General features: G+C 46.2%; 2 protein-coding genes across 9 annotated transcripts in view; one reads left to right on the top strand and one right to left on the bottom strand.

Moving 5' to 3' along the window:
- Positions 1-2,566, top strand: part of LOC309520387 (hemicentin-1-like) — a 67,139-nt gene extending 64,573 nt beyond the window's left edge. For all 3 annotated transcript variants that reach the window (XM_082202074.1, XM_082202072.1, XM_082202073.1), the window contains one exon: positions 1,357-2,566. In XM_082202074.1, coding sequence (XP_082058200.1) covers positions 1,357-1,831 — 475 coding nt within the window. In that variant the 3' untranslated portion in view covers positions 1,832-2,566. The remainder of the gene's footprint in view (positions 1-1,356) is intronic.
- A 6,385-nt stretch (positions 2,567-8,951) lies between these two features.
- LOC309520526 (T-lymphocyte surface antigen Ly-9-like) lies at positions 8,952-17,243 on the bottom strand. 6 transcript variants are annotated; one of them, XR_014214264.1, is made up of 5 exons: positions 16,723-16,870; positions 12,129-12,473; positions 11,717-12,019; positions 11,204-11,508; positions 8,952-11,084 (listed from the first exon to the last, which is right to left on the bottom strand). XR_014214264.1 is itself a non-coding variant. In XM_082202419.1 (5 exons), the coding sequence occupies exons 2-5, from the start codon at positions 16,808-16,810 to the stop codon at positions 10,699-10,701; spliced, it is 1,122 nt and encodes a 373-aa protein (XP_082058545.1). In that variant the 5' UTR covers positions 16,811-16,863; positions 17,114-17,243; the 3' UTR covers positions 8,952-10,698. The 6 variants fall into 6 exon arrangements, 5 of the variants coding, with proteins under 5 accessions (XP_082058545.1, XP_082058547.1, XP_082058549.1 ...); XM_082202419.1 differs by lacking the exon at positions 11,204-11,508 and adding an exon at positions 17,114-17,243 and having other exon boundaries at positions 16,723-16,863; XM_082202421.1 differs by lacking the exon at positions 11,204-11,508 and having other exon boundaries at positions 8,952-10,818; positions 10,968-11,084.
- Between the last annotated feature and the right edge of the window lie 7,064 nt (positions 17,244-24,307).

Consider the following 24,307-nt stretch of genomic DNA (forward strand, 5'->3'; position numbering starts at 1 on the left):
AAATTATTATTAAAGTGGCAATCTCTTATATTTAAAGAAACAAAAACAACAACAAGCAGATTTCAAACAGGCCAGTAACCAGATAATAAATGGCAATGAGTGTGGCACAACCTGTCACTACAAACCATCTCTGTTTGTCTCTTAACATTGTCTATCGGTGACACTGGACTCCATCCCACCCAGCTAAAATAAACTCTAGCATCTCTCCCTTATACTGGAAAGGCTCATATTTCCATGTACAGTGGAGGTCCATCTTGTAATACTCCTTTTGGGAAAAGGTGTTTCACATTATTTCCAAAATTATGCAGCAATCCCCTCCACCCACATCAGCTCTTGCCTTCTTATCATTAGACTCAGATTTAAACAGTAACCTTAAATGCAGAGACTTTGTATTTTTACTATTATCAGCAGCCCAATTAGGAATCGACCAATACTGGAAACAACTATAGAAATCACCACAGAAGGGTACTTAAAGGCACTTCAAAGATAGACACTTTTGGCAAGACTTGGCTTCCACTTGGCTTTTCCTTCATAAAATGAGACACAATATACTTTTATTCCACCCACAGCATAAGAATCTCTGTGGAGAGGCTACTTGATTTGTCAATACATAAATAAATGTATTGCTTGTGTACTCTCTGCTGCATATGAAACTTAGTAAGACTGTACCACTGGACAAGTCACTGTATTTGTATGTTGCTCTTGTATTTACTGTACATCAAAAACAATAATGATTAATTGGATTTAAAAAACCAAAAAACAGGCCAGTGACCCAAACCTCCTGATCAAAAGCCCTAACAAATGGATTATGGCACAAGGGGAGGCAGGCAACTTGTGCAAAGATCCTGTTCCCATCAGGGGAACATGTATGCACAGTTAAAGTGAGCAGAATTGAACCCTCCCCTCTCCAGCTAGTGAACAGAGAATCCAGCCCTCTGGCCGCTGGGCTCTGCTTCCCACATCCTTCCCCCAGTGAACCCAACAGGATTGCGCTCTCCCCTCACCAGCTCTTCTGGACTCTTCCCAAAATACTAATTTTATCATTGATAATAACTGAGTGCTGGGGAATGGAAATGACATATTTTTGTCAATTCAAAACTGGCAATTCCACCCGTTCTCTTAGGGACTTAGTTATGGCAAGTTCTCCAGTGGAACTAGAAAGCTATCCCTAAAGAGTGGAACTGAGGTGCAGGGAAGATGCCTGCTTTTAGGCAAATTGGTATATCTTCTTGGAGAGCGCTGGACTTGGACAAGACTTTAATTTTCTCCTGGGTTCGGGTGGGCCCAAAAGCCCAGAAATTCTTTTAGGAGTTGAATCCCCAGAGTCCCTCCTGTCATATTTTCTCTCCAATGCAGATTGAACACTGAATCCCACAGACCAACCCTGCAGGTTGACTCAGAGAAGGAGGAATTCTCAAGAAGTTCCACACTACCTAGAAAACACTTTCCTTCTCTCACTTCTTGTACAGTCTCAGAAACAGAGCCCTCAGAGATTGAACATTGCATGAGAGGTCAGGCACATCTCCAGGAACCCCTGCTGAGGAATTCACCGAGGGTCCCTCAGGGGACAGACCCATTGCTGATCTCTCAATGCTGCGAGTTGAGCCGGAGCTACAGCCTCCCCAGCAGCCTTCAACACTGGCTCCCAAAGTCCCCTGACCAGGCCAAAGAGCAAGATAGAAAGACTTATCCAGTGATTATGGAAGGGGTCTCCTTGAGAGCAAGGAGTTCCAGAAATGCCTTCATTTCCAGCACCAGCCAAGAGAGTCTAAGGCACTCCTCTTCAGCCTCCCTGTTGATGGAAACAGCACAGGAAAGATTGGATGAGTGAAGATACACATCAGGAGCAGGGGAGGCGGAGAGATAAAAATCTTCAATGGATCAAGAAATGCATAAAGACCTACATCAGAAAGAAGCATGGGAGCAGCACCTCCTATTTGCCAAGAGGTCCCTGCAGAGGCAACGTTGCAGGCCAACTTTGCTAAGGAGATGGAAGAGCTGGCCTCAATGCTGATTGAACTCTGCATCCCATACACCAACCTTGCAGGTTGACTCGAACAAAGAGGAATTCTCAAGCAGCTCCATACAACCCAGGGAAACCTTCCCTTCTCTCAGTTCTTATGCAGTCTCAGAAACAGAGCCCTCAGAGACTGATGGAACACTGAATACCACAGACCAATGTGGGAGATCAGGCACATCTCCTGTAGCCACTGCGAAGGAATTCATTGAGCTACAGCGTACCCAGCAGCCTTCAACACTGGCCCCAAAGGTCTTGTGAGCAGACCAAAAAGCAACATACCAAGTGATTATGGAAGGGGTCTCCTTGGGAGCCAGAAGTCCCAGAAATGCCTTCATCACCAGCTGCACACAGGGTACATAAGACAATCCTCTGGAGCTTCCGTGTGGCTGGAAACAGCACAGGTCTCTGGCTTCTTCAACCCAGGCGCCTTTCCTTTCCTTTCCTTTCCTTCCTTTCCTTGACTCTCTTTTCTTTTTGCGCTTGGACTCCCTCTATGTAGTCTGAAGGTGTAAATGGGTGAATAAACCCTATTTCTTAAAGCTACAACAGTCTCTGTCGTGTCTTCCATTCTCCAAAGGGAAACAGATCCTCTTTGGGTGCCTGGGGTCCCATGGGCTCTTTCCACCGCTGGGCAAAGAGGGGGGCAGGCACCCGACTTTTGCAACAATACATTGGACTGGAGCGCAAGGTTGTTTTCACTCTTCTCCCTTGCAAAACATCCGCAAAAGAGATTTTCTTTTGGGAAGGAGACATGTTTTCCCTAACAAGGGAGACTAAAAGGAAGGGAGGCAAATAATTAACAGCAGCAGAGTGACGGTGCTTGTCTGGTGTCAATAAGCAGGGAGTTCCAAAGAGTAGTGCTGCCAACCCTGAAAGATCGATCCCTTGGAAGTGCAAAGCAAACATTATGGCATTTGTACATGAGCCAGTTCTTCTTACTTTTTGGTTCCATCTTTGTTTTGTTATTTCTTCTCCTCAGCCTTCATCATACTGTGGGATGAGGTGGAAAGTTTTTGAGAAGCTTGAACTTGTATTTAGTCTCAAGGGGCAGAAAATCTCCAGGTGTCATGTTTCAAGAGAGAGAGAGAAACAGAGAGATAGTCTCAAGTGGGGCAGGATCCCAGCTTCAGCACCACCCATATCCACCCCAGAGTGGCTTGCTCTCCCCCTGAATTTCTCAAAATAAGCTGGGCTAGAGACCCTGGAGGCACATTTGCCCACAGAGACCTTCCCTGGTGTCCACAGGGTCCCATCTCCCCTCCCGTTCATTTTAGCAAAGCAATTTTACTTAATTTAACACATTATGTTTTATTTTCACTAATGCTTGTATTCCTTGGTACACCTTATGATTAATGCATACAAAACATTCATGCTCTGATGTGCACACATTTTCCCAGTACATGCATGTTTGTACATATCAATAGAATGCTGAACAGCAAAGCAAAATTCAGACAAGTGTGGATTTCATCTGCCATGAATGGTTTAGCTAAGATTCCTGCATTGAAGGGGGTTATTGCATTCTGTGTGGGCACCTGGTGTGCATTTCTCATTTTTAGCTCACAGTTTTCTCGGCCTGCATGACTGTGGACAAGCTTATCAATTACTTCACAATATTTCCCTCTTAGAGGGAGCTTTGGGGCTGTGCACTACAGCTTTTCTTATCCCTGGGAATAAAAGCAGGAGCCTGTTGCTGTACCAATGAGGAGAAATCAACTCACCACCAGCAGCAGCCACGTCTGAGGCTCCCTATATTCCTAGTCAGAAATATTCATGAATTTTCCCACAGGCATCCGGCTGGCCATTGTGAGAAGAACAGGGTGCCAGGCTAGAAGAGCCATTGGCAGGATCTTTTTATGTTCTGATTTTCCTGATCTGTCTCTGGAGTTAATTGGGGTTCGGGGGCATATGAACATTCCTTTGGGGGGGGGGTTCAGTGACATATGAATTTTGCTTCTTTGAACTTTCTTCAAGGAGATAAAAATCTGGGCAATTGCAATGCTTTTCGTTGTTAAATTTGTTACCACCACAACAGTCTGCAAAAGCTGCCAGTGTTTTTCGTTGCTTGGTCTGTGCCCAGATCTGTCAGAAGACTTTTCTTATTAGCCAATCTTTACAAACACCAATTCATTTCCTCCCCCACATTCCACACCCAGAAACACACTTCCGCAGAGAAGCAAACATGAGCTTTTGTGCAGTCGTTTCCTGTTCAGAATGTTGCTGTACTTTCTTCTGGGCAAGTCCCGCACTGTTTGTCCTGAAGAGCAATAAGATCTCCGCCAGCAGCTGGCGTTTCCAGAAGTTGGGGAAGAGACTGACTATATATTTGTCCTTCCTGACATTTGCCTCTTTCAGCTGCCAGACTCCTCTCTCTGGAGAAGGATATGGGAAGGCAGTTGTAAGCCATCTTCCCCTCCTCTCTGAACTGTATTTAAGCCAGCCTGCTGGGAGTGTAGCAAGACCAGTGCCAGAAACTTCATTGTCAGATTGGAAGAAATTTAAAGACTATTTACAGAAATACTGCAAAATTAATGAATGTTAGAATGATGTTGGATTGAAGTTAAGTGGTTTCTAGCTGTAATAGTACAAAAGAATATGAAAAAATGGATTTTTAATAGGCAAAAATTTAATGCTATAATATTTTAAGATTAAAGATCAGGATAAAATAAGGAGGGAAAGGAATTGCTGAACTAATAAATTGAACTGGAATACAAAAAAGGGAGGTATGAGGAGGTCCGGGAAACAAGCAAATGAAAGATAAGTGATGGAAAGATTGAATTGCTTTTAAGTCTCTTTTATTTTTTATTTTTTATTTTTCATTTTCTAATATTGTGAAAACCTTAATAAACATTTATATATATATAAAAAGAAACTTCATTGTCAGTTAACTCTTGTGTTGCTTTGTATCCATGTACTTAAGCCTCCATTTTTTTTTGTGGGCTGGGGGTTGGGGATTTTATTCTGTGTTTGCCAAATTGTTTATTTCTGTCATTTTTTTTAAAAAATACTGTCATATTCTGTATTTTGTACTTTTGTATTTCCAGTGCTCTGTGTTTTTTAAAATGATTTGAATGTTTGCTGTGAGCCACTTTGGGCACAGCTCATTGAGGAACAGATGCATATAAATAAACTCAATCAATAACGTGTCCAGAGGAGGGCAACCAAAATGGTCAAAGGCCTGGAAACAATGCCTTATGAGGAACGGCTAAGGGAGCTGGGCATGTTTAGCCTGGAGAAGAGGAGGTTAAGGGGTGATATGATAGCCATGTTCAAATATATAAAAGGATGTCACATAGAGGAGGGAGAAAGGTTGTTTTCTGCTGCTCCAGAGAAGCGGACACGGAGCAATGGATCCAAACTACAAGAAGAGCAGGCCAGGGTCCAGAGGAACGCCGCACGACAGAGGAGACCACAGAAGAGAAGGTATTACTTTTTTTAAAAAAAAAAACTTTTTTAATCACTTTTTTTCTCTTTTCAAGAAAAAAAAGTGTCCCTAGATTCTTACAAAAAAACCCCAAAAACAACCTGGTAACTTTAGGCTAAGGACGGGCTAAAGCTGGCAAAGGCAGTGCCCGAATCATCCTCAGGGAACAGTCTCTACTGCTGCTGTTGTAGTTGCTGCTGCACATTTGCAACTGTATCTCTCCTTTGCAAGGGTTTTGCAAGACTCTGAAAGATTGGTGGTCTCCAGATGTGGGTGAGAATCAAACACCTGTTCTAAACAGAAACCTTTAACAGGCACACAGGCAGGTGTTTAACAACAAAGAAGCACCCTGAGCGCTCACCCTCTTTCTCCTCCTCCACTGATCCTTCCTGGTTTATAAGGGGAGGACGAAAGAGCAGGGAAAGGAGGAGTCAGAAAAAAAGGAGGAGAAACACAGTTTTGCTTGGATGAGACGGGGAGGGAGAGCGAGCACAGACAGCCTTCCTGGTTTGAAGAGGAGGATCTGATCTGCTGGGAAGCGAGAGGAAGGAAGGAGCCGACCGTTGTGTTTGAAAGTTCATGACTCTTGCTGATAAGACTCTGTAGTAGGGCAATGCTTATAAGATGGATGAACAGGCTTATTTTAGAGCACCTATCCTGTGCAGAAAAATGAAGTTGTTCTCCTCACGGTGGTGAAACAGATGCCACAATGGGACGTGCACAGACAGGACCTGAGCTCAACAGCAGCAAGTCTCCCCATCTGTGAGTCCCAGAAACAGTCTGATGCCTCACTGCCGCTCATGCCTCCCTGCACCTCTGGAGAGATACGATGGTGGACTTTTCTCGCAGAAGACCTCTTCTTCAGACTATTGCTGTACTCTTTCTTGGGTAAGGACTTCACTGCTTTCTCTCTCAAAAACAAAACAAAAACAAAAATAAAGAAACCCCACCTAAATGCATGGAGGGGCACTGTGAGTTTGATTTGTCATGAAGGGGAAAAATTATTGGCAATATCGGTTACTAGCACTCAGGGTCTCCTCTCCCCTGCTGGAACCCCCCCCCCCCCGCTTCAAAGGAAGCTCCAACAGAACGCTTTTGAGAGTTTAATCGTGTGTGTATTATTTGTTACTGAACTGAACTTGGGGGGGGGGACAATCTGCGTGTATGATGAAGGTGTGCAGTGGAGCGAAATAAAAGCACAGGATATGATGACTGCAAGTCGACCTCGTCTCTAGGGCAGAAATGTTTTCCTGCAGGATTTGGTCAGTCATTAACTAGTACAAAATAAAAGTCAGTTAAGAGCAAGCAGTGAATTAGAGGAGCAACCAATGAGCAGGAAAAGGTGACTGGGGATCTTGGTGGAACAGAGTCAGTTGCTTCTCTGAATTCTGTATTAACTTATCTCGGTTTCACAAAAAATTGTGCATAATCATTTTTTCCTGAAACACACACACATGTGGTTTTTATATTGCTGCTTAGAATAATTTTTCACTGGGTTAGCGCTTTCTGTGTTGAGTTTTCAACAGACATTTTGCACAGCTCTGATTCTGCCTTGAGACTTTCTTACAGCCAAGCAGTATACAAATCTTGTTAACTGAAATAAATGAACTTTTGTTCCTTGTGTAGGGAAATTCTACTTCTTTTCAGAATTTTTCATGTGACAATTACACAGAGCCCAATGTTCCCCAAAATATGACAAAGGGACAGCTTTGAAAAGATTTAAGTGTTTAATGGATTGCTTTATTTACAGATGAAGTTCAGACCTCACATTATTTTATTTTAATCACCCAGACCAATCTTCTCTCTGAGTTTTTCTTCATCCCAGTTCCTGGACACTAGATAGATGCCTATTGCTGGAGAACAAAGAGCACTTGATTTTTGGAATGTAACTTTGGACTTGTAACAATGTCCGTCTCTTACAGTAAAGGGCCACATTGTTTGGACAGCTAAGAGAATGTAGTAAATGTTTTACTAGTGAGTTGGGTATTTCCAGTGCCTCAGTGTACAATTCAGCAACAGTTACAATTAATATTGGATATTGTAAACTTTCTTTTATTTAGGTCCCAAATACCTGAGAGACTAGTTTCACCTTCCTCAAACATTTGGGGGGAGAGTCAGCCCAGGAGAGGACCTCGAATTGTGAGCTTTGGTCCAAAAAAACCATTTCTTCTATGTCAAACATTTCACGTAACTGATGATATTGTAGCCATTCCATAACAAGGCTCCTTACACTTTCCATTGATTTCAATTTAGGTTCCCCTCTGTAAAAATTAAGAGATTATGAAGAAATAAAAGATCATTTTCAGAGTTGGTTATACTATTGGCAACTACATGAGATTTATAAAGAAGACCAAAAGAAAGGATTTAGCTATACGACATCCAGATTTCAGAAGGAAGTTGTAGAAAGGAAAGGAAAGTTGATTTCTGCTAGGAAAGGAAAGCTAGTATTCTGCTAGAATGGGAAACAAAAGACGAAGAGGTGAAATCAGTCATGATTAAATGGGCAAGAGATATAGGTCATCATATAATGTTTGAACATTGGGAAAGATTGTGGAAAACTGATTTAAAATTTACAGATTGTTCTCTGTTGAAAGAAAATTATATGAAAATGATGTATAGATGGTATATAACACCAGTGCAAATAGGAAGAATGTATAAGACTGGTTCAAACATGTGTTGGAAATGTAAGGAAAAAGAAGGGACTTTTTACCATATGTGGTGGGACTGTAGCACAATTAAGAAATTTTGGGAAATGATATACAATGAGTTGAATAAAATGTTCCAATTAACATTTGTTAAAAAACCTGAAGCATTTCTGTTAGGGATTGTAGGAAAAGACCTGCCAAGGAAATTAAAAAACATTTTCATGTATGTGACAAGGGCAGCAAGAGTCTTAATAGCATAAGGATGGAAGAATGAGGAAATCCTGACTAAAGGACTGTGGCAAGAGAAACTGATGGATTATGCGGAATTGGCAAAACTGACACATAAACTGCATGACAAGGACAACTGTGACTTTAAAGCAGAATGGGAACCTTTTACAATGTACTTAAAGGAACAACAAAATGAATTGGACTCCTTGGCAGGTTTTGAATAAACACTCACAAATTTATTATTAAGAACATGTTTGTTTGTTTAGTCGTTTAGTCGTGTCCGACTCTTCGTGGCCCCCTGGACCAGAGCATGCCAGGCACTCCTGTCTTCCACTGCCTCCCACAGTTTGGTCAGACTCATGTTTGTAGCTTCGAGAACACTGTCCCACCATCTCATCCTCTGTTGTCCCCTTCTCCTTGCACCCTCCATCTTTCCCAGCATCAGGGTCTTTTCCAGGGAGTCTTCTCTTCTCATGAGGTGGCCAATGTATTGGAGCCTCAGCTTCATGATCTGTGAACATATGGATAGATAAATTAAGGTTCTTTGCAGTTTTATACTATGCAGAGAATTACGTATATTGAAAAGCCAGAGACAGGAGCTGAGGGAAGTCAGGGGGAGGGGGGTTCTTTCTTGGGAGGGGGGAGGGAAAATAGGGGGGGACTAAGGGTGATATGTCTTTTGATAAAATGTTATGTTGAAATTTCTAATAAAAACTTTACAAAAACAGAAGACTGTGCAACCTGAAAAATGAGACAAGGTATGTACTTTTATAAACCAAGAGAATCTTGAATAAAAGTAATTTTTCAAAAAGAACTTAGGTGCCCGGGTTCTTGGGTGCTGATGAGGGTTGTGTGTGTGCTCTGGCTGTTGAGGGGGCCCTCTGGCTTGTCTCTCTTTGCTCTACCGTCTTCATTCCTCTTCATGTTCTTGGGAGAGGGGAGCTGGTCACAGCAGGAGAGGGAGACTCCCTGCCTTCTTCAGCAGCCTGCTTCATCCCTACCTCATGGCCGCCTCCTCTCCAGCCTCTGATTCTGCCTCTGATTCTAGACTTCTCTCTGCCACCACTTCTTCCTGTTCATTAAACCCTGTTACCTCTTCAGCTTCTGACACCTCCTCCCAGTTTGCTCCCTCTAACCACTCATTGTCATCCCTCCCAAAATCCTCCGGCTCTGAGCCTTCTTCCCCCGGGGGCTCCCCAGCTGGTGCCTCCTCCAATAGCTCTGCAAACATCACGTCCATGACACCTGGCAGGTCCAGCTGTTGGGGAGAGGATACTGCAACTGCAAACAGGGAAATCTCTGACCGAGGATGGGGGGGTGCTCTGGCTGATGATGGAGGGGCACTTCAGTTGTTGACTCCATCTATTGAGGAGGGGGGTGCCCCTGCTCCTGACTGGGGAGCTCTGGCCATTGTGCTGGGTGAATTGTCAATGTTGCTTCAAAACAATCACTTGCACCACTGGTTCCAAGAGACATGCCTGCTCCCCCAACCCTTGGTCTGTTCATCTTCTGAGCTATATGTGTCTGCTCCTGGGTCAGAATGGATAGGAAGACAGGATTTCCAAAGTGGTATGGAACTCATGTGACATTCCTCACTTATGCAGGAAATCTGCAGGGGCAGATAAAAATATAACCAGCTACAGAACATGACAGGAGACACTCAGATGCAACTCCTTAAAGTGGTTTCTGAGCATTTGACCCCACCTAAACCCTGTTCATGAACTGAGTCCTGGCCAGGCCCTGCAGTCACAGGGCTCTTCCCTATCTCTCCATTCCAGTATTTAGGGTTAGTGTTTGGTTGTACAGGTTCCTGGATCATTCCCCATAGCTGAAGATGCCCATTTTTAACAGACAAAAGTGGTCTGTTTCCTTACTCCAGGAGTGACATTATTAAAGGTAAAGTCTGTGTTTCGGTTATTATATGAGTCCAGTTTGTATTAATGATAAAATTAGTATTTTAGTAAGAGTCCAGAATAGCTGGTGAGTGAAGGGTGCAATCCTGTTCAGTGCTGTTTCACAAGCCCTTTCCCTGTGGGAATCCAGGCCCTCACAGCCAGGACGAATTGAACCAGGGTTCAGCCCTGCTCAGTTTGGCTGAGTGTGGATGTTTCCCTGATGGGAATAGGCACACACAACCTAAGAACAATGTGGGGCTGCTTGGAAGCACTCTTGCAACCAGACCTGGGCTGCTCTTTGCAGAGATTGGCTGTCTCTCCCTTGATTAGGGGATTGGTAAGGAGGAAGAGGAGTAGTTATGGCTGAGTCCTGCTGCCTGAATTCTGTTTTGCATTTCACTGGTTTTTAAAAAATATTAAATTACAACTTTCAAAATATGTTTATGCATAATAAATACTTCCCAAACATACTGGTTGCTTCCATTGTGATTATCTAGCATCATCCCTGCTTTGCATGCTCATCTTAACTGAAAAGTTGTGAGAGCCTCTCTTCTGAGTTCTGGTGTGCAATAAAATTTTGCCCCTTCTCTGGAAGCCTACAGACAATTTCTGTGGAATGTAACATGAGAAACAATATTTATTCCATGACACTGACCTAATTCTGCTTCTCATGATAAACACAGTAAAGGTAGAGGCATATTGGTAGGGGGCCCCAATCCCAGGTGAGATGGGAAGAAGATTAATAGAGATGGTTCTACCTCCTTGATGCCTTTTTCTCCACTGGCATACTGCAAGCAGAATCGCAATTCCCAACAAAAAAACTGCAGAGAGACCAGAAATAAGACTCAGGATCTTCTGGGTTCCAATGTGTTCACCTGCAATGTGCAATAAGAGACTCTTGAAAATGCTTCAATAGCAACAAGCAAAGTGATTATCCTACATGAGAGAAGCAGAATGAATGAAATGCCAGGACAGACTTCCAAAACAAAAATACCTTCCGTTAGGATGCAAGAAGCCGGTGAGATGAAGGCAAGACATGAAAAGAGGTGTTGAAACAGCGGCAGGAAATGTGTTGCTCTCCAGATGTTGCTGGACTCCAGTTTCCATCAGCTCCAGCCAGCAGGCCCAATGGGCAGGGGTTATGCTGCTGGGTAGAGTCTGGCAGCCTCTGCAAGTCACCACGCTGGCTACTGGGTGGTGTATCCATAGGGCTGGATCCAGAATCACAGCACAATCCTGTATGCAGTCAGACATTGCTGCAGCCTTCACTTTGGCTTGCTCCAAATGTAATTTATTTACCTTGAGGTAGGGGGAGGAGGAAGCAGCAGAAGCAGCAATTCAGATGGGTCAGGGCAATCTTCAAGCAGGACTGGATTTGCTCTAACACTGGTCAACAAGCATGTGAGGAGGGGTGCTTGCATATATGAGTGTCTCTCCTTGAATCCCCATAGGGTGTAAGCAATATAAGACCCCAAACAGCAACTCTGGATAATGATACATTGCTCACCTCCAATACTTGAGCAGATGTGGGACAAGTCAAATGAGGCTCTCTTTTCACTGACAGGGTTGCTGACCAGGCAAGTCAATGTGGAGTCAAAAGGTATGGTCTTCCAGAAGACATGGAGTTGCCTTCCACTATCAGAAAGCTGGAACTCATTCAGGCTGCTTTCTATGCCCCTGGAGGGATTCCCTCTTTCCCAGGAGACCTTGAGTTCTTCCCTTCCAGGTGTCTGACATTGCAGGGTCACATTACATCCCTCTAGATTACTGGATATCTCTTGATGGAGCATCTGTGGTGTTGGCACTGGCTCTGTTGAACACAGTTGAAAGCAACATAAAGTTTGGCTCCCACCCAGTACCTATGTTGTAAATGGTGCTGATCCTATTCCATGAGCCAAACAGTGAAAGGAATAACTTACCATAAACTGTGAGGCTGAAACTCTGTTCTTGAAACCGTGATTTCATAAACCAGATGCGAGCATTGTAGATCCCACTGTCATCCAACTCCAGGTCTTTGACCTTCAGTGTTGTCTCGTTCACCATGTCTAGCCGTTGTCCAAACCGGTCAGTGGGACTTGGGTGCTCCAGTTTACCGTGGCTGAATTCCCCCAGCCAGAAGCCCAGGTCACCACTTTGGGGGTAGAAGTCCCATTCCATTTTCTCCACTGTTATTCCTTGAGATACGTTGGCAGGAAACAAGACTGATCCTCCCAGGATTCCCTTCACCTGATGGGTTGGGTTCTCCACCGCACGGCTAAAAGTGTCTTGTGAGGGGCGGGTGGTGGGGGAGGAGATACAAACAAAGGTGAAAATTAGTATCATTATCCTCTTTTAGTGAAGTCTGAAAAAGCAATTGATTAAACACTTAAATCTTTTCAAAGCTTTGCAGTGCTGACATTTTAGGAATATCTGGCTTTGTGTAATTGTCCCAAGGAAAAATTCTGAAAAATAAGTAGAATTTCCCCTCACGAGGAACAAAAGTTCATTTATTTCAGTTCACAAGATTTATACTTCTTGGTTTTAATAAAGCCTTAAAGCAGTTTACATAATCAGAGCTGTGCCAAATATCTGTTGAAAACTCAACACAGAAAGATCTAACCCAGTGAAAAATTATGCTAAGCAGCAATCTAAAAACAATCTGCATATGTGTTTCAGGGGAAAAAATGATTATGCACTATTTTTTGTGAAACCGAGATAAGTTAATACAGAGTTCAAAGAAGAAACAGACTCTGTTCCACCAAGATCCCCAGTTGCCTTTTCCTACTCATTGGTTGGCTCCTCTAATTCACTGCTTGCTCTTAACTGACATTTATTTTGTATTGGTGAATGACTGACACATGACAGGAAAAAATCCTTCAGGGAAACATTTCTGCCCTAGAGATTCCATTCCACACCTTCAGGGGAGATGATCACCTTCATCATAGATGCAGTCTCTCCCCCCTCCCCCTTCAGCTCAGTAACAAATATGACAAGAAGAATTAAGCCTTCTCTTGGTTACTCCTTTGAAGCCACCAAGGGCGTTCTGGGAGGGTTCAACCTGGGGAAAGGAGGCCCTCAGTGCTAGCAAACAATATTGCCAATAATTTACCTTTTCATGCCAAATCAAATTCAGAGTGCCCCCTCCATGCATTTAGGTGAGTTGTTTCTCCTCCTCCTCCTCCTCCTTTTGTTTTTTGAGGGAGAAAGCAGCGAAGTCCTTACTCAAGATGAATACATCAATACTCTGAAGAAAAGGTCTCCTGTGAGAAAAAATCCACAGTCCTGGATTGTGGATTGCAGAGCGCCATAATTGGCAGTGAAAACCCAAACTGGCCGTTTCTGGGAATCCACCATGGGAAGCTTGCTGATGTTGCGCTCAGGTCCTTCCTGATGGCTTCCCTTTCTGGCATCTGTTTCACCACTGTGAGAAGGACAACTTCATTCTTCTGCACAGGATAGATGCTCTAAAATAATCCTGTTCATCCATTTAATAAGCGTAGCCCGAGCCCAGGGTGCTCGCTTTCCCTCCCCTTCTTAACCAAGAAAAACTGTGTTTCCCCTCCTGTGTTTCTGACTCCTCCTTTCACAGCTCTTTGTTCCTCCCCTTGTAAACCAGCAAGGATCAGCGGAGAAAGAGAAACCGATACGCTGTCTCAATAACTTCGCTCTTGATTAAGATTGATTGAGTTTATTTATATGCGTCTGTTCCGCAAGGAGCTGAGCCCAAAGTGGCTCACAGCAAACGTTCAAAACATCAAAATACAGAGCATTGAAAATACAAGTGTAAGAAATGCAGAATATGACAGTAAATTTTTAAAATGACAGAAATAAACAATTTGGCAAACACAGAATAAATTCAGTATTACCCTCCCGCAAAAAAAAACCACACACATCGAGGCTTTATCACAGTAAAGTTTCTTGCAGGGGTCTTCCTACATTCCAGGCAGCCTGGCTGAAATGCAGTTCAGAGGGGAGGGGGTGATGGCATGCAGCTGGATCCCATGTCCTTCTCCAGAGGAGTCTGGCAACTGCAAGAGGCAAATGTCGGGGAGAACAAAGATGCTCAGTCTCTTCCCCAGCCTCTGGAAACACCAGCTGCTGGCGCAGATCTTACTGCTCTTCAGAACAAATGGTGTGGGACTTACCCAGAAGAAAGTACAGCAACATTCTGAAGAGGAAACCTCTGCAAGACAAAGTTATGTTTGCTTCTCTATGGAAGTGTGTCCCTGGGTGTGGATTGCGTGGCGAGTTCCCGCCCCCCACCCTGGGTGTGGATTGTAGGGGAGGAGCAGAATTGCTGTTTGCAAAGATTGGCTAATAGCAAAAGCCTTGTGACAGATCTGGGCAGAGCCAAAGCAATGAAAAATGCAAGCAGCTTTTGCAGACTGAGGAGGCTGTTACAAATTTAACAACAACAAAAAGCATTCTACTTGCCCATATTTTTATTTGCTTGAAAGAGGTTCAAAGATGCAAAACTCACATGTCACTGAACCCCAAAGGAATGTTCATAGGCCCCCGAACTCCAAAGGTATGGAATTAACTCCAGAGGGGAGTTAATTCCCCTCTGGAGTTAATCAGGAATTTCAGAACATAAGAAGATCCTGTCAGTGGCTCATCAAGCCTGGAATTCTGTTCTTCTCACAATGGCCAGCCGGATGCCTGTGGGAAACTGGCAAGCAGGACCTGAGCACCAGGATGCTCTCTCCTTCTGTGGTTTCCAGCAGCTGGTATTCAGAAGGATGACTGCCTCCAATGGAGAAGACAGAGGAGAGCCATCCTGCCCAGAATCCCTCAACAGTCTTCTCCTCCACAAAGGTATCTCATCTTCTTTTCAAGCCATCCAGGATGGTGGTCTTCACTGCCTCTTGTGGGAAGATGCCTCTCCTGTGGGTTGGGGGATCGTGGCAGTTAAGGATATAGTTGGGTGTGTGATGAACCAAGGGGTGAACGAAGGTTGTGGGTGTTGCTCATTTCCTAGATAGCCTGGCAGACAGTGCTGGGGAGGAGTCAGTGGCCACAGTGCATGTTGGCACCAGTGACATGGGGAAATGTAGTCTAGGGGTCCTAGAAGCCAAATTTAGGGTGCTGGGAAGGATGCTGAAAGTCAGGACCTCTAAGGTAGCCTTCTCTGAAATACTACCAGTTCCATATGCAGGGCCAGATGGACAAGCAAAGCTGTGTGGTCACAATGTGTGGATGACAGGATAGTGTTTGGAGGAGGAGTTTGTGTTTGTTCTGAATTGGGAACATTTTGGGGGCAATCTGGGCCTTTACAAAGGGGACGGGCTTTTTAAAAATTAAAAAAGGTTACAGAGCAGCTTTTAATTTTTTGTGAAAATTTAAATGTGGGTGGCTGAGAATGGGCAGCATAAGTGCAGGGGCAACATATAGCAGTTCAGAGAGAATTTAGGAGGAATAACCAGCAGCACAAATATTAGATGGGGAACACCTGACTTGCCACTAGTACTAGTACAAGTGAAATAGATCTAGGGGGTCTTAGTAGATCACAAGCTTAACAGGAGTCAACAGTGTGCTGCAGCAGCAAAAGCAAAAGCTAATGCTATTCTAGGCTGCATCAACAGAAGCCTAGTGTCCAAATCAAGGGAAGTCACATTTTATTCTGCCTTGGTCAGACCACACCAGGAGTCCTATGTCCAGTTCTGGGCACCACAATTTAAGAAGGACATTGACAAGCCGGAACATGTGCAGCGGAGGGCAACTAAGATGATCAAGGGTCTGGAAATCAAGATTTATGAAGAACAGCTGAGAGAGTTGGGGGAGCCGCTGTCAGCTTCTGAGGTGGAGCCAGTGGGGCAATAGGCAGAGTGCTTGAGTCAGAGCCTGACTCTGGCAGCTCTGAAGACAAGGCCAGTTCTGCACACTAGGGTGAATGATGGGGAGCCAGGACAGGACCAAATGAACCCTCCCCACTAAGAAATTTCTAGGATCCTCCCCGTGAATGGGTCACTGAGCTCCCCAGAGTCTGTCCCAGTTTAGCCGGTCCCTCTGGGGGATCCTGAATGGGCAACTCCTCCCTGTCCCCAGCCTCCTCTGGCCAGAATGTGAAAGTAGTGGTGGAAAGGAGAAAGTCTGGTGGGGTGAGGGCTCTTGTCAGTGGAATTTGAGCCCCCAGCAGGTGCCAAACCACATTGACCTTGAGACTCTGGTGGTGGTGGGGAGCTTTCAGGGAGGGGGCCTATTCTCCAGTTGACCCCATCATTGTCCGTTACTTTCCGCTTCATGACAAAGCAAACCTATAGCTTTTCACCCTAGCATTGTCCCCCCAAGTTCAGTTCAGTAACAAATATCACACAGAGAATTAAACTGTCAAAAGCCTTCTGTTGGAGCTTCCTTTGAAGCCAACAGGGGTGTTCTTGGAGGGTTCCAGCTGGGGAGAGGAGACCCTGAGTGCTAGTAACCAATATTGCCAATAATTTCCCTCTTCATTACAAATGAAACTCAGAGTGTCCCCTCCATGCATTTAGGTGGGGTTTTTGTTTTGTTTTTTGAGGGAGAAAGCAGTGAAGTCCTTACCCAAGGAAGAGTACAGCAATAGTCCGAAGAACAGGCCTTCTGCGAGAAAAATCCACCATCGTATCGCTCCAGAAATGCGGGGAGGCATGAGCGGCAGTCATGCACCAGACTGGCAGTTTCTGGGACTCACAGTTGGGGAGACTTGCTGCTGTTGAAGAAGAGTTTGGATCTGATATCCCGCTTTATCACTACCGGAAGGAGTCTCCAAGTGCCTAACATTCTCCTTTCCCTTCCTCTCCCACAACAAGCACTCTGTGAGGTGAGTGGGACTGAGAGACTTCAGAGAAGTGTGACTGGCCCAAGGTCACCCAGCAGCTGCATGTGGAGGAGCCGAGACGCGAACCCAGTTCCCCAGATTACGAGTCCACCGCTCTTAACCACTACATCACACTGGCTCTCTCTTGAGCTCAAGTTCTGCCTGTGGTCATTGTGGCATCTGTTTCACCACTGTAAGAAGGACAGCTTCAAAGTGGCTCACAGCAAACGTTGAGAACAGCAAAATAAAGAGCACTGGAAATACAAAAGTACAAAATACAGAATATGACAGTAAATTTAAAAATGTCAGAAATAAACAATTTGGCCAAAAAAGAATAAATTCAATATCCCCCCCCAAAAAAAACAACAACAACCCCAGAGGCTTCAGTACATGGATACAAAGCAACACAAGAATTGACAGGTCTTGCTACACTCCAGGTAGCCTGGCTTACCGGGTAAATACAGTTCAGAGGGGGAGGTAAGATGTCATACAGCTGGATCCCATATCCTATTTCAGAGGAGTCTGACAACCCCAAGAGGCAAATGTCAGGGAGGACAATGATGCTCAGTCTCTTCCACAGCCTCCTGAACAAACCAGCTGCTGGAGCAGGTCTTATTGCTCTTCAGGACAAACAGTGCGCGACTTACACAGAGGAAAGCAAAGCAACACCCTGAAGAGGGAAAGTGTGTACTCAGCGGCGTAGCGTGAGTTGTCGGCACCCGGGGCAAGGCAAGTAATTTGCGCCCCCCCAACCCCTAACCTGCCGATCTGAGGCGAGTTGCCGCTGGCGCTGCTGCCCAAACCACGCCACTTGCCGGGAGGAGGGCAGAGAGGCGAGGAAAATGCAACACTGTCCAGCAGCTGCAGCAGCACCGGCGGAGGCGGGGCTGTGAGGAGGGGCTGCCTGGCGCGTCCTCCGCGGCGAGCGCTGAGAGCCGCTGCCTGCCGGACGCCTTCAGCCCGGACGCATGCACAGCTCATCGGTTCCGCGAGACATGGGGCTCTGCTACAGCCTGCGCCCGAGGCTCTTCGGCGACTCCGGAGGCAGCGAGCGCCCCCCCCAGATGTTGCGCCCGGTGCGGCCGGCCCCCCTTGCACCCCCCACGCTACGCCACTGTGTGTACTCCACGGAAGTGTATCACTGAGTGTGGAATGTGGGGGAGGAGCAGAATTGCTCTCTTTGCAAAGACTGGCTATTAAGAAAAGTCTTATGCTCATGAATGAAAAATGTGAAGAAATTAAATTGCGAGAGGAGTCTCTGTCCCCCACAAGCACTGAGTCCCCGCTTCCATCGTAGGACTTGCCGAAACAAGAGCAACAGCTGCAACAGGGAGGCTCTGCCCGTCGGAGAATGTTCCCGGCTGGGCGGCCGAGCAGAGCTGCAGAAGCGAGTTGTCCGCGTCGCTCCGCGTCTTTCCTCCCTTTCCAGGCTCCTTGCAACAGGGAGTGCCGGCGAGGGGCGTCTCTTCCTCCTGGTTTTAATGGCGAGAGACGGGGTCTTCTCCATCGCTGGGGCACCCCATTCCGAGAACGACCTTTCCAAAAAAAAGCAGCAGAAGTGTGCCAAGAGCAGGGCACATAGCTGTCAACTTTTCCCTTTTCTGGCGAGGAATCCTATTCGGAATGAGGGAATTTCCCTTAAAAAAATGGAAACGTTGACAGCTATGGCAGGGCAGTTTAAACTGGATCCTGCATTGCGACCCGCTCTTCTGATCAACTTTCTCCTATTAACGCCAGAAATGTTTCCGGACGTTTCGACGGCTTTTCTCTGCAGCGCCTCTCTCGCCAGAGACTTCAATCATTCAGTGTGGGGAGCGGAGGCGCAGAGACACAGACAGACAGACACACACACACACAAAAACACATACACAAACACACAGAGAGAGGCCAGTAGAGGGCGCCCTCTCTTTGGAAGTCACTGCTTGTGGATACCGTGCAGGAGCCTTCATGGCATTGTTGTGGATGCCTACTAAGCAACTGCATTAGTTGTTATTACTGCTATTACTTAGCCAGCAGCTGGCAGCCTTCCTGGTAAGTAAAAGATGTCTCGTTTTGTTAGCCCCAAAATGGAAATCGAGCGAGATTCCCAACCAAAGAAACTGAAGCTGACAGAATATGCGCAGCTTGCAGACTTAACATATAGAATAAGAGAACAAGAAGAACATATGTTTAGAGAAGATTGGAAAACGTTTATTGAATATATGGGGTGGGGGGTGAGAAAGATTGTGTACACCTGAAAATGCTGGCAGCATTAAGGTAAATTCAACACTGTAAATAAGTTTTGATGGAGGTAATAATGGAATACTGATCGGTTTAGTTGATATAAAATATGCAGGGATGTATGCTATGCAAAATGAACCATGGAAAGAGAAGTAGGGAAGTCACTGATATTTTAGGTTAAGGTAAAGGGACCCCTGACCATTAGGTCCAGTCGTAACTGACTCTGGGGTTGCAGCGCTCATCTCGCTTTATTGGCTGAGGGAGCTGGTGTACAGCTTCCAGGTCATGTGGCCAGCATGACTAAGCCGCTTCTGGCAAACCAGAGCAGTGCACGGAAACGCCATTTACCTTCCCGCCAGAGTGGTACCTATTTATCCACTTGCACTTTGCTGTGCTTTCAAACTGCTAGGTTGGCAGGAGCAGGGATCGAGCAACGGAAGCTCACACCGTTGCGGGGATTCGAATTGCCGACCTTCTGATCTGCAAGTCCTAGGCTCTGTGGTAAACCACCCGCGTCCCTTACCATTGATATTTTAAGGTTGTTTAAATGAATACTCTAAATTGTAAAACAGAAAATCTAATACAAATTATACACACACACGCACACACACACGGAAAAGATGTCTCAGAAAGAAAGTCTCTTTTGTGGATGTTGTGCCATGGGCACAGGTTGAAGACATAGGAGCCAAGGTCCCTTCGCTGCCACCCCCAATAAAATATTTGAGGGGGCCACCTCCCCATCCCCCATTGATGGGTGTTGCCATTCAAACAGTATGTGTGTGCCACGTCATGTGATTGATAATGCAGGATGGGGCTTCTGTTGCATTCTGACCTTTTCAGTTCTCCGAGATTGGGGAGAAGGAGGGAGTAATTCCCTCCCACTTTCAAGAGAATCACTCTCTGGTCTGCTGTCTCTCTGCTGGTTGTCTAGCAACCCTCCCACTGCTGTCTATCTCTCCCCCTTCTTGCAAGTTGTGCTTGTCTGCGCTATCTGAGTCAGGGAACTCTTGGGAAAGGGAGGTAGAGCCCATCCCCTTCTGCTCTGTCTGCGATCTTTCGTCTCCAGAGTCAGACTCTGTCTGTCTTTGTACTGGCAATCTTTCATCATCTTTCATCACCTGACTCTGACTCTTCACCAGCACTCGATTCATCCACATCCCTGACATTAAAGGTCAGACGAAGAGGCACTTGGCCCCTGAGATTGACGTCCCCCCTCCCTGGCTTATGCAGAAGACAGGTAGTGTGAAGTGCAGGTATGTTAGGCCCAGATACCTCTCACTTTATAAATTAAGCCCTGACTGTTCCACACATAAATTTCACTTCAGAACCCCACTTCAGAGGCTTGAGACAGGGGGCCATTACCAGTTCTTACCTTGAGATGCTGGAGACTGGACCTAGGGCTTTGTTTGCTTTTGTACTAAGCAGTATTCAAATCTTGTTAAATAAAAAAAATAAAGTGCCCAGCCTGAGGAAACTGACAGCCCATATCCTGCAAAAGGCAGAATTCCAGTCCTCCTGGTTCTGAATAAAGGGCTGGTTTCACCTGAGGATCACAGGGTGGTATGAAATATAAAACCACAAATCACATAGTAACAAACAAAACCTTTCAAGCCCTAAATGGCCTTGGCCCAGTATACCTGAAGGAGCGTCTCCTCCCCCATCATTCAGCCCAGACATTGAGGTCCAGCTCCAAGGGCCTTATGGCGGTTCCCTCCCTGCGAGAAGTGAGGTTACAGAGATCCAGGCAGAGGGCCTTCTCGGTGGTGGCGCCCGCCCTATGGAACGCCCTCCTGTAAGATGCCAAGGTGATTAAAAATGATTTTCGAAAATATCTGAAGGCAGCCCTGTATCTGGAAAGTTTTAATGTTTGATGTTTCAGTATGATCTGATATATGCTGTGAACTACCCAGAGTGCATAGGCGCCGACTCCATGGGGCTTGAGGGGGCCCGAGCCCCCTCAAAAATTCGTTTGGGGGGGCTCAGCCCCCCCAATAATCTCGGGCGGCGGTGGGCGCGTCCGCGGCTTTTATAGGGCGCCCGGCGCGCACCAGCTTGATAACGGGCACCGGCGCAGCCGGGGGCGCCGGGCCGGGGGAGGGGGGCGGCCGGCCTGTCTCCTTGGCAACCCCATTGAGCAGCGCCGGCTCCCCCGGGAGGGCCATCCCCCCGCGCCGCCGATCGCCAACACCGCCGACGCTGTGGCTGCCCGAGCCCGAGCCTGAGCCTGAGCCTGAGCCCGACCCGGAGCCCGAGCCCGAGCCCGAGCCCAAGCCCGTCAGTCAGTCAGTCAGTCAGGAAGGAAGGAGAAATGGGGAGGGAGACGAGGGAGGAAAATTGCGCGCAGAGTGAAGAAAGGAGAAGGGCGAACGAGACGAGCTTCCAACCCAAAAAAGGGCTGGAAGACTGGGAGGATGCAGGATCGGGAAAGAAAGCGACGCCTTCCCCGCCCGCGACGTCGCCCACTTGTCATTGGCAGCGCAGCGGGCGCCCAGAGGGGCTGGGCACCGGCGCAGGGCTGCTCCACAGCCGCGGAGGACAGCTGCGCGGCTAGCAAGGTGCGCCGCGTAGAGCGCGGCCCTTGTGTGGCCCGGTGGCCAGGCAAGCTCGGGCGGGGACCCCCATGCGAATCTAAGACGGGAGAAGAGGGCAGAGCAAAGGGGGTCCCTTCCCCAACCTCCGGCTCTGAGACTTCCCTGCGCCCCAGAAAAGCGAAAGGATTTTCTCTTCTTCTTTCTTTATAAATATTTTATTAAGTTTTCAAATACAAAGTTAGAAACATACACTGAAGAAAAAAGTAAAAGAACAAGAAAAAGAAAAAAAGAAAAAGAAGAAAAGAAAACCAACCATTCAACACATTTTTTATATAACTAACTGGACTTCCTCGCATCTCCCTTACCCTGCATTCTTTATAATAAAGATATCAGCAAATTATTACCTTGTTTCGTACCTTATTTTGTACTTTTCAAATACTATACCTCTAAATTTAACATACTTTTCATCAGTTACTTATATCTTAAATTAAACATAGTATTACCTTAGATTTTGACCTTTTCTTACTTAAAATATAATTTCCTGTTTCCCAAATCTAATTGCTGAAGCTATAGTTTCCGAATCGTGTAAATTTTTAACATTCATACAACTTATATTGTTTTTGTAAATAGTCCTTAAATTTTTTCCAGTCCTCTTCCGTTGTTTCTTCTCCCAAATCTCGGATTCTGCCAGTCATTTCAGCCAGTTCCATGTAGTCCATCAATTGCGTCTGCCATTCTTCCAGGGTGGGCAAATCTTGTGTCTTCCAATATTTTGCGATAAGTATTCTTGCTGCTGTAGTTGCATACATAAAGAAAGTTCTATCCTTCTTTAACACTTTCTGGCCAACAATGCCCAAGAGGAAGGCCTCTGGTTTCTTGGGAAAGGTATACTTAAATACCTTTTTTAACTCATTATAGATCATTTCCCAGAAGGCCTTCACTTTTGGAAAAGTCCACCAGAGGTGAAAGAATGTCCCTTCAGCCTCCTTACATTTCCAACATTTATTATCAGACAGGTGATATATTTTTGCAAGCTTGACTGGGGTCATGTACCACCTATAAATCATTTTCATAATATTTTCCTTCAAGGCATTACATGCCGTGAATTTCATTCCGGTGGTCCATAACCTTTCCCAGTCCTCAAACATGATGTTATACCCAATATCCTGAGCCCATTTTATCATGGCTGATTTGACTGTCTCATCCTGAGTGATTTTCTCTTCAACCTGCCCTCCATCCTCTTGCAGAAAACTCTTTGCCTGCCCTGCCCGTATCTCGTTTTTGCTTTTTAATTCCACACACGCACCCTTCGGACTTCGTGGCAATCGGGCGCGCGGGTGCGTTTCCTAAGAGAGTGAGGACCCCCGCCTCCTCCCCACCTGCTCCCTCGCCAGCCAGCCAGCCGCGCGCCCTAGCCGGAGAGCCCCGGCCGTCCCCGTCGCGCAATCGGCTGGATCTCCCTTCAGCAGGCCGTGCTCACAACTCGGCCCAGGGACCCCCAGCAGCGGATCTCCGGCTCAGCTGAAGAATCCGGCAACAAGCCCCCTCCTCCCCAATCGCTCCGCCGAAATACGCTCCAAAACCCCCCAGATAGGCCGCCGGCCGCCAAGTCTAGTGGCGCCCTGAGCGAGGGTCTCTCCCCAACACCGCCACCTCGAACTGCGTTCTCCCGGCTACCCGAGCGAACCAGCGGCAGGACCCCGGTATGGGCCCCCCCAATATTTTTTATAAGTCGGCGCCCCTGCCAGAGTGGCTGGGGAAACCCAGCCAGATGAGTGGGATATTAATAACTAATAATAATAATAATAATAGCAATACTCCCACAACAATTTAAAAGGCCATAGGTAGCTTAATCAGCCAAAGGCCTTGTTTTGGTCAGCAAAATATCTTCCATCAATAACATGAGGCTGGTGCAGAAAAGGAGGCATTGTGGTGGTAAATTGTTTCTATGATACTGTATCCTAAAAAGGAAGTGAGATGTCGCAGAGAAGATAAAGGGCCGAAAGAAAAAGCGGAAACTGCTGCGGTTGGGGGGCTGTGGTCAAAGCAGGAGGGGCTTAGACATGCACAGTGGAGCCCATTCCAGCTCTGAAACGGGACAGTGGCAAAGAAGATGGAGTCCAAAACCACTTGGCTAATTCTGTTGCTTTGGACTATCCAATCCGCAGGTGAGACAGGACATCTGGCAGGACATCTGCGGCCAGATGGGACCCAGGATGACTCAGGGTCCTCCTTCCATGTGTCCAGAGGCTGATTTCCTTGTTTTGCATGGGTGATCTTTCCCAGTAGAAATAAGAATGACGACGCAAGATTTTAAGGGCTAAGAGAAGCAAGGGCTGTTTGGGTGAGGAGCGTTTTGTGTGTGAAAGGTAAACGTAATGACTGAATGCAGATGGAAGTTTCAAGGACTGTGAACAGTGTGCCGATATCATTTTTACTGGGACATAAACATTCTCCCTCACCTTTCTCTTTTATAAATAGGGCCTCTAAATAATCCAGAAGAGGTTCCTCCCCAGTATCAGGTAAGCTGGACCGTAGGAGGATCAGTCTTGCTGCACGTGAACGTGTCCTCAGAAGA

Source organism: Podarcis vaucheri (assembly GCF_965113315.1).
Source record: "Podarcis vaucheri genome assembly, chromosome: 16".
In the NCBI taxonomy this organism is placed as follows: Eukaryota; Metazoa; Chordata; class Lepidosauria; order Squamata; family Lacertidae; genus Podarcis; species Podarcis vaucheri.

What these genes read in the sequence shown, in the direction of transcription:
- LOC309520526 (XM_082202419.1), bottom strand. Translation starts at nt 16,810, where the DNA reads ATGCCTCCCCGCATTTCTGGAGCGATACGATGGTGGATTTTTCTCGCA. An exon ending in TTTCAGCCTCACAGTTTATG is followed by an intron (nt 12,020 to 12,128) that starts GTAAGTTATTCC and finishes TGTGTTCAACAG; the next exon opens with AGCCAGTGCCAACACCACAG. An exon ending in CATCTGCTCAAGTATTGGAG is followed by an intron (nt 11,085 to 11,716) that starts GTGAGCAATGTA and finishes TGCACATTGCAG; the next exon opens with GTGAACACATTGGAACCCAG.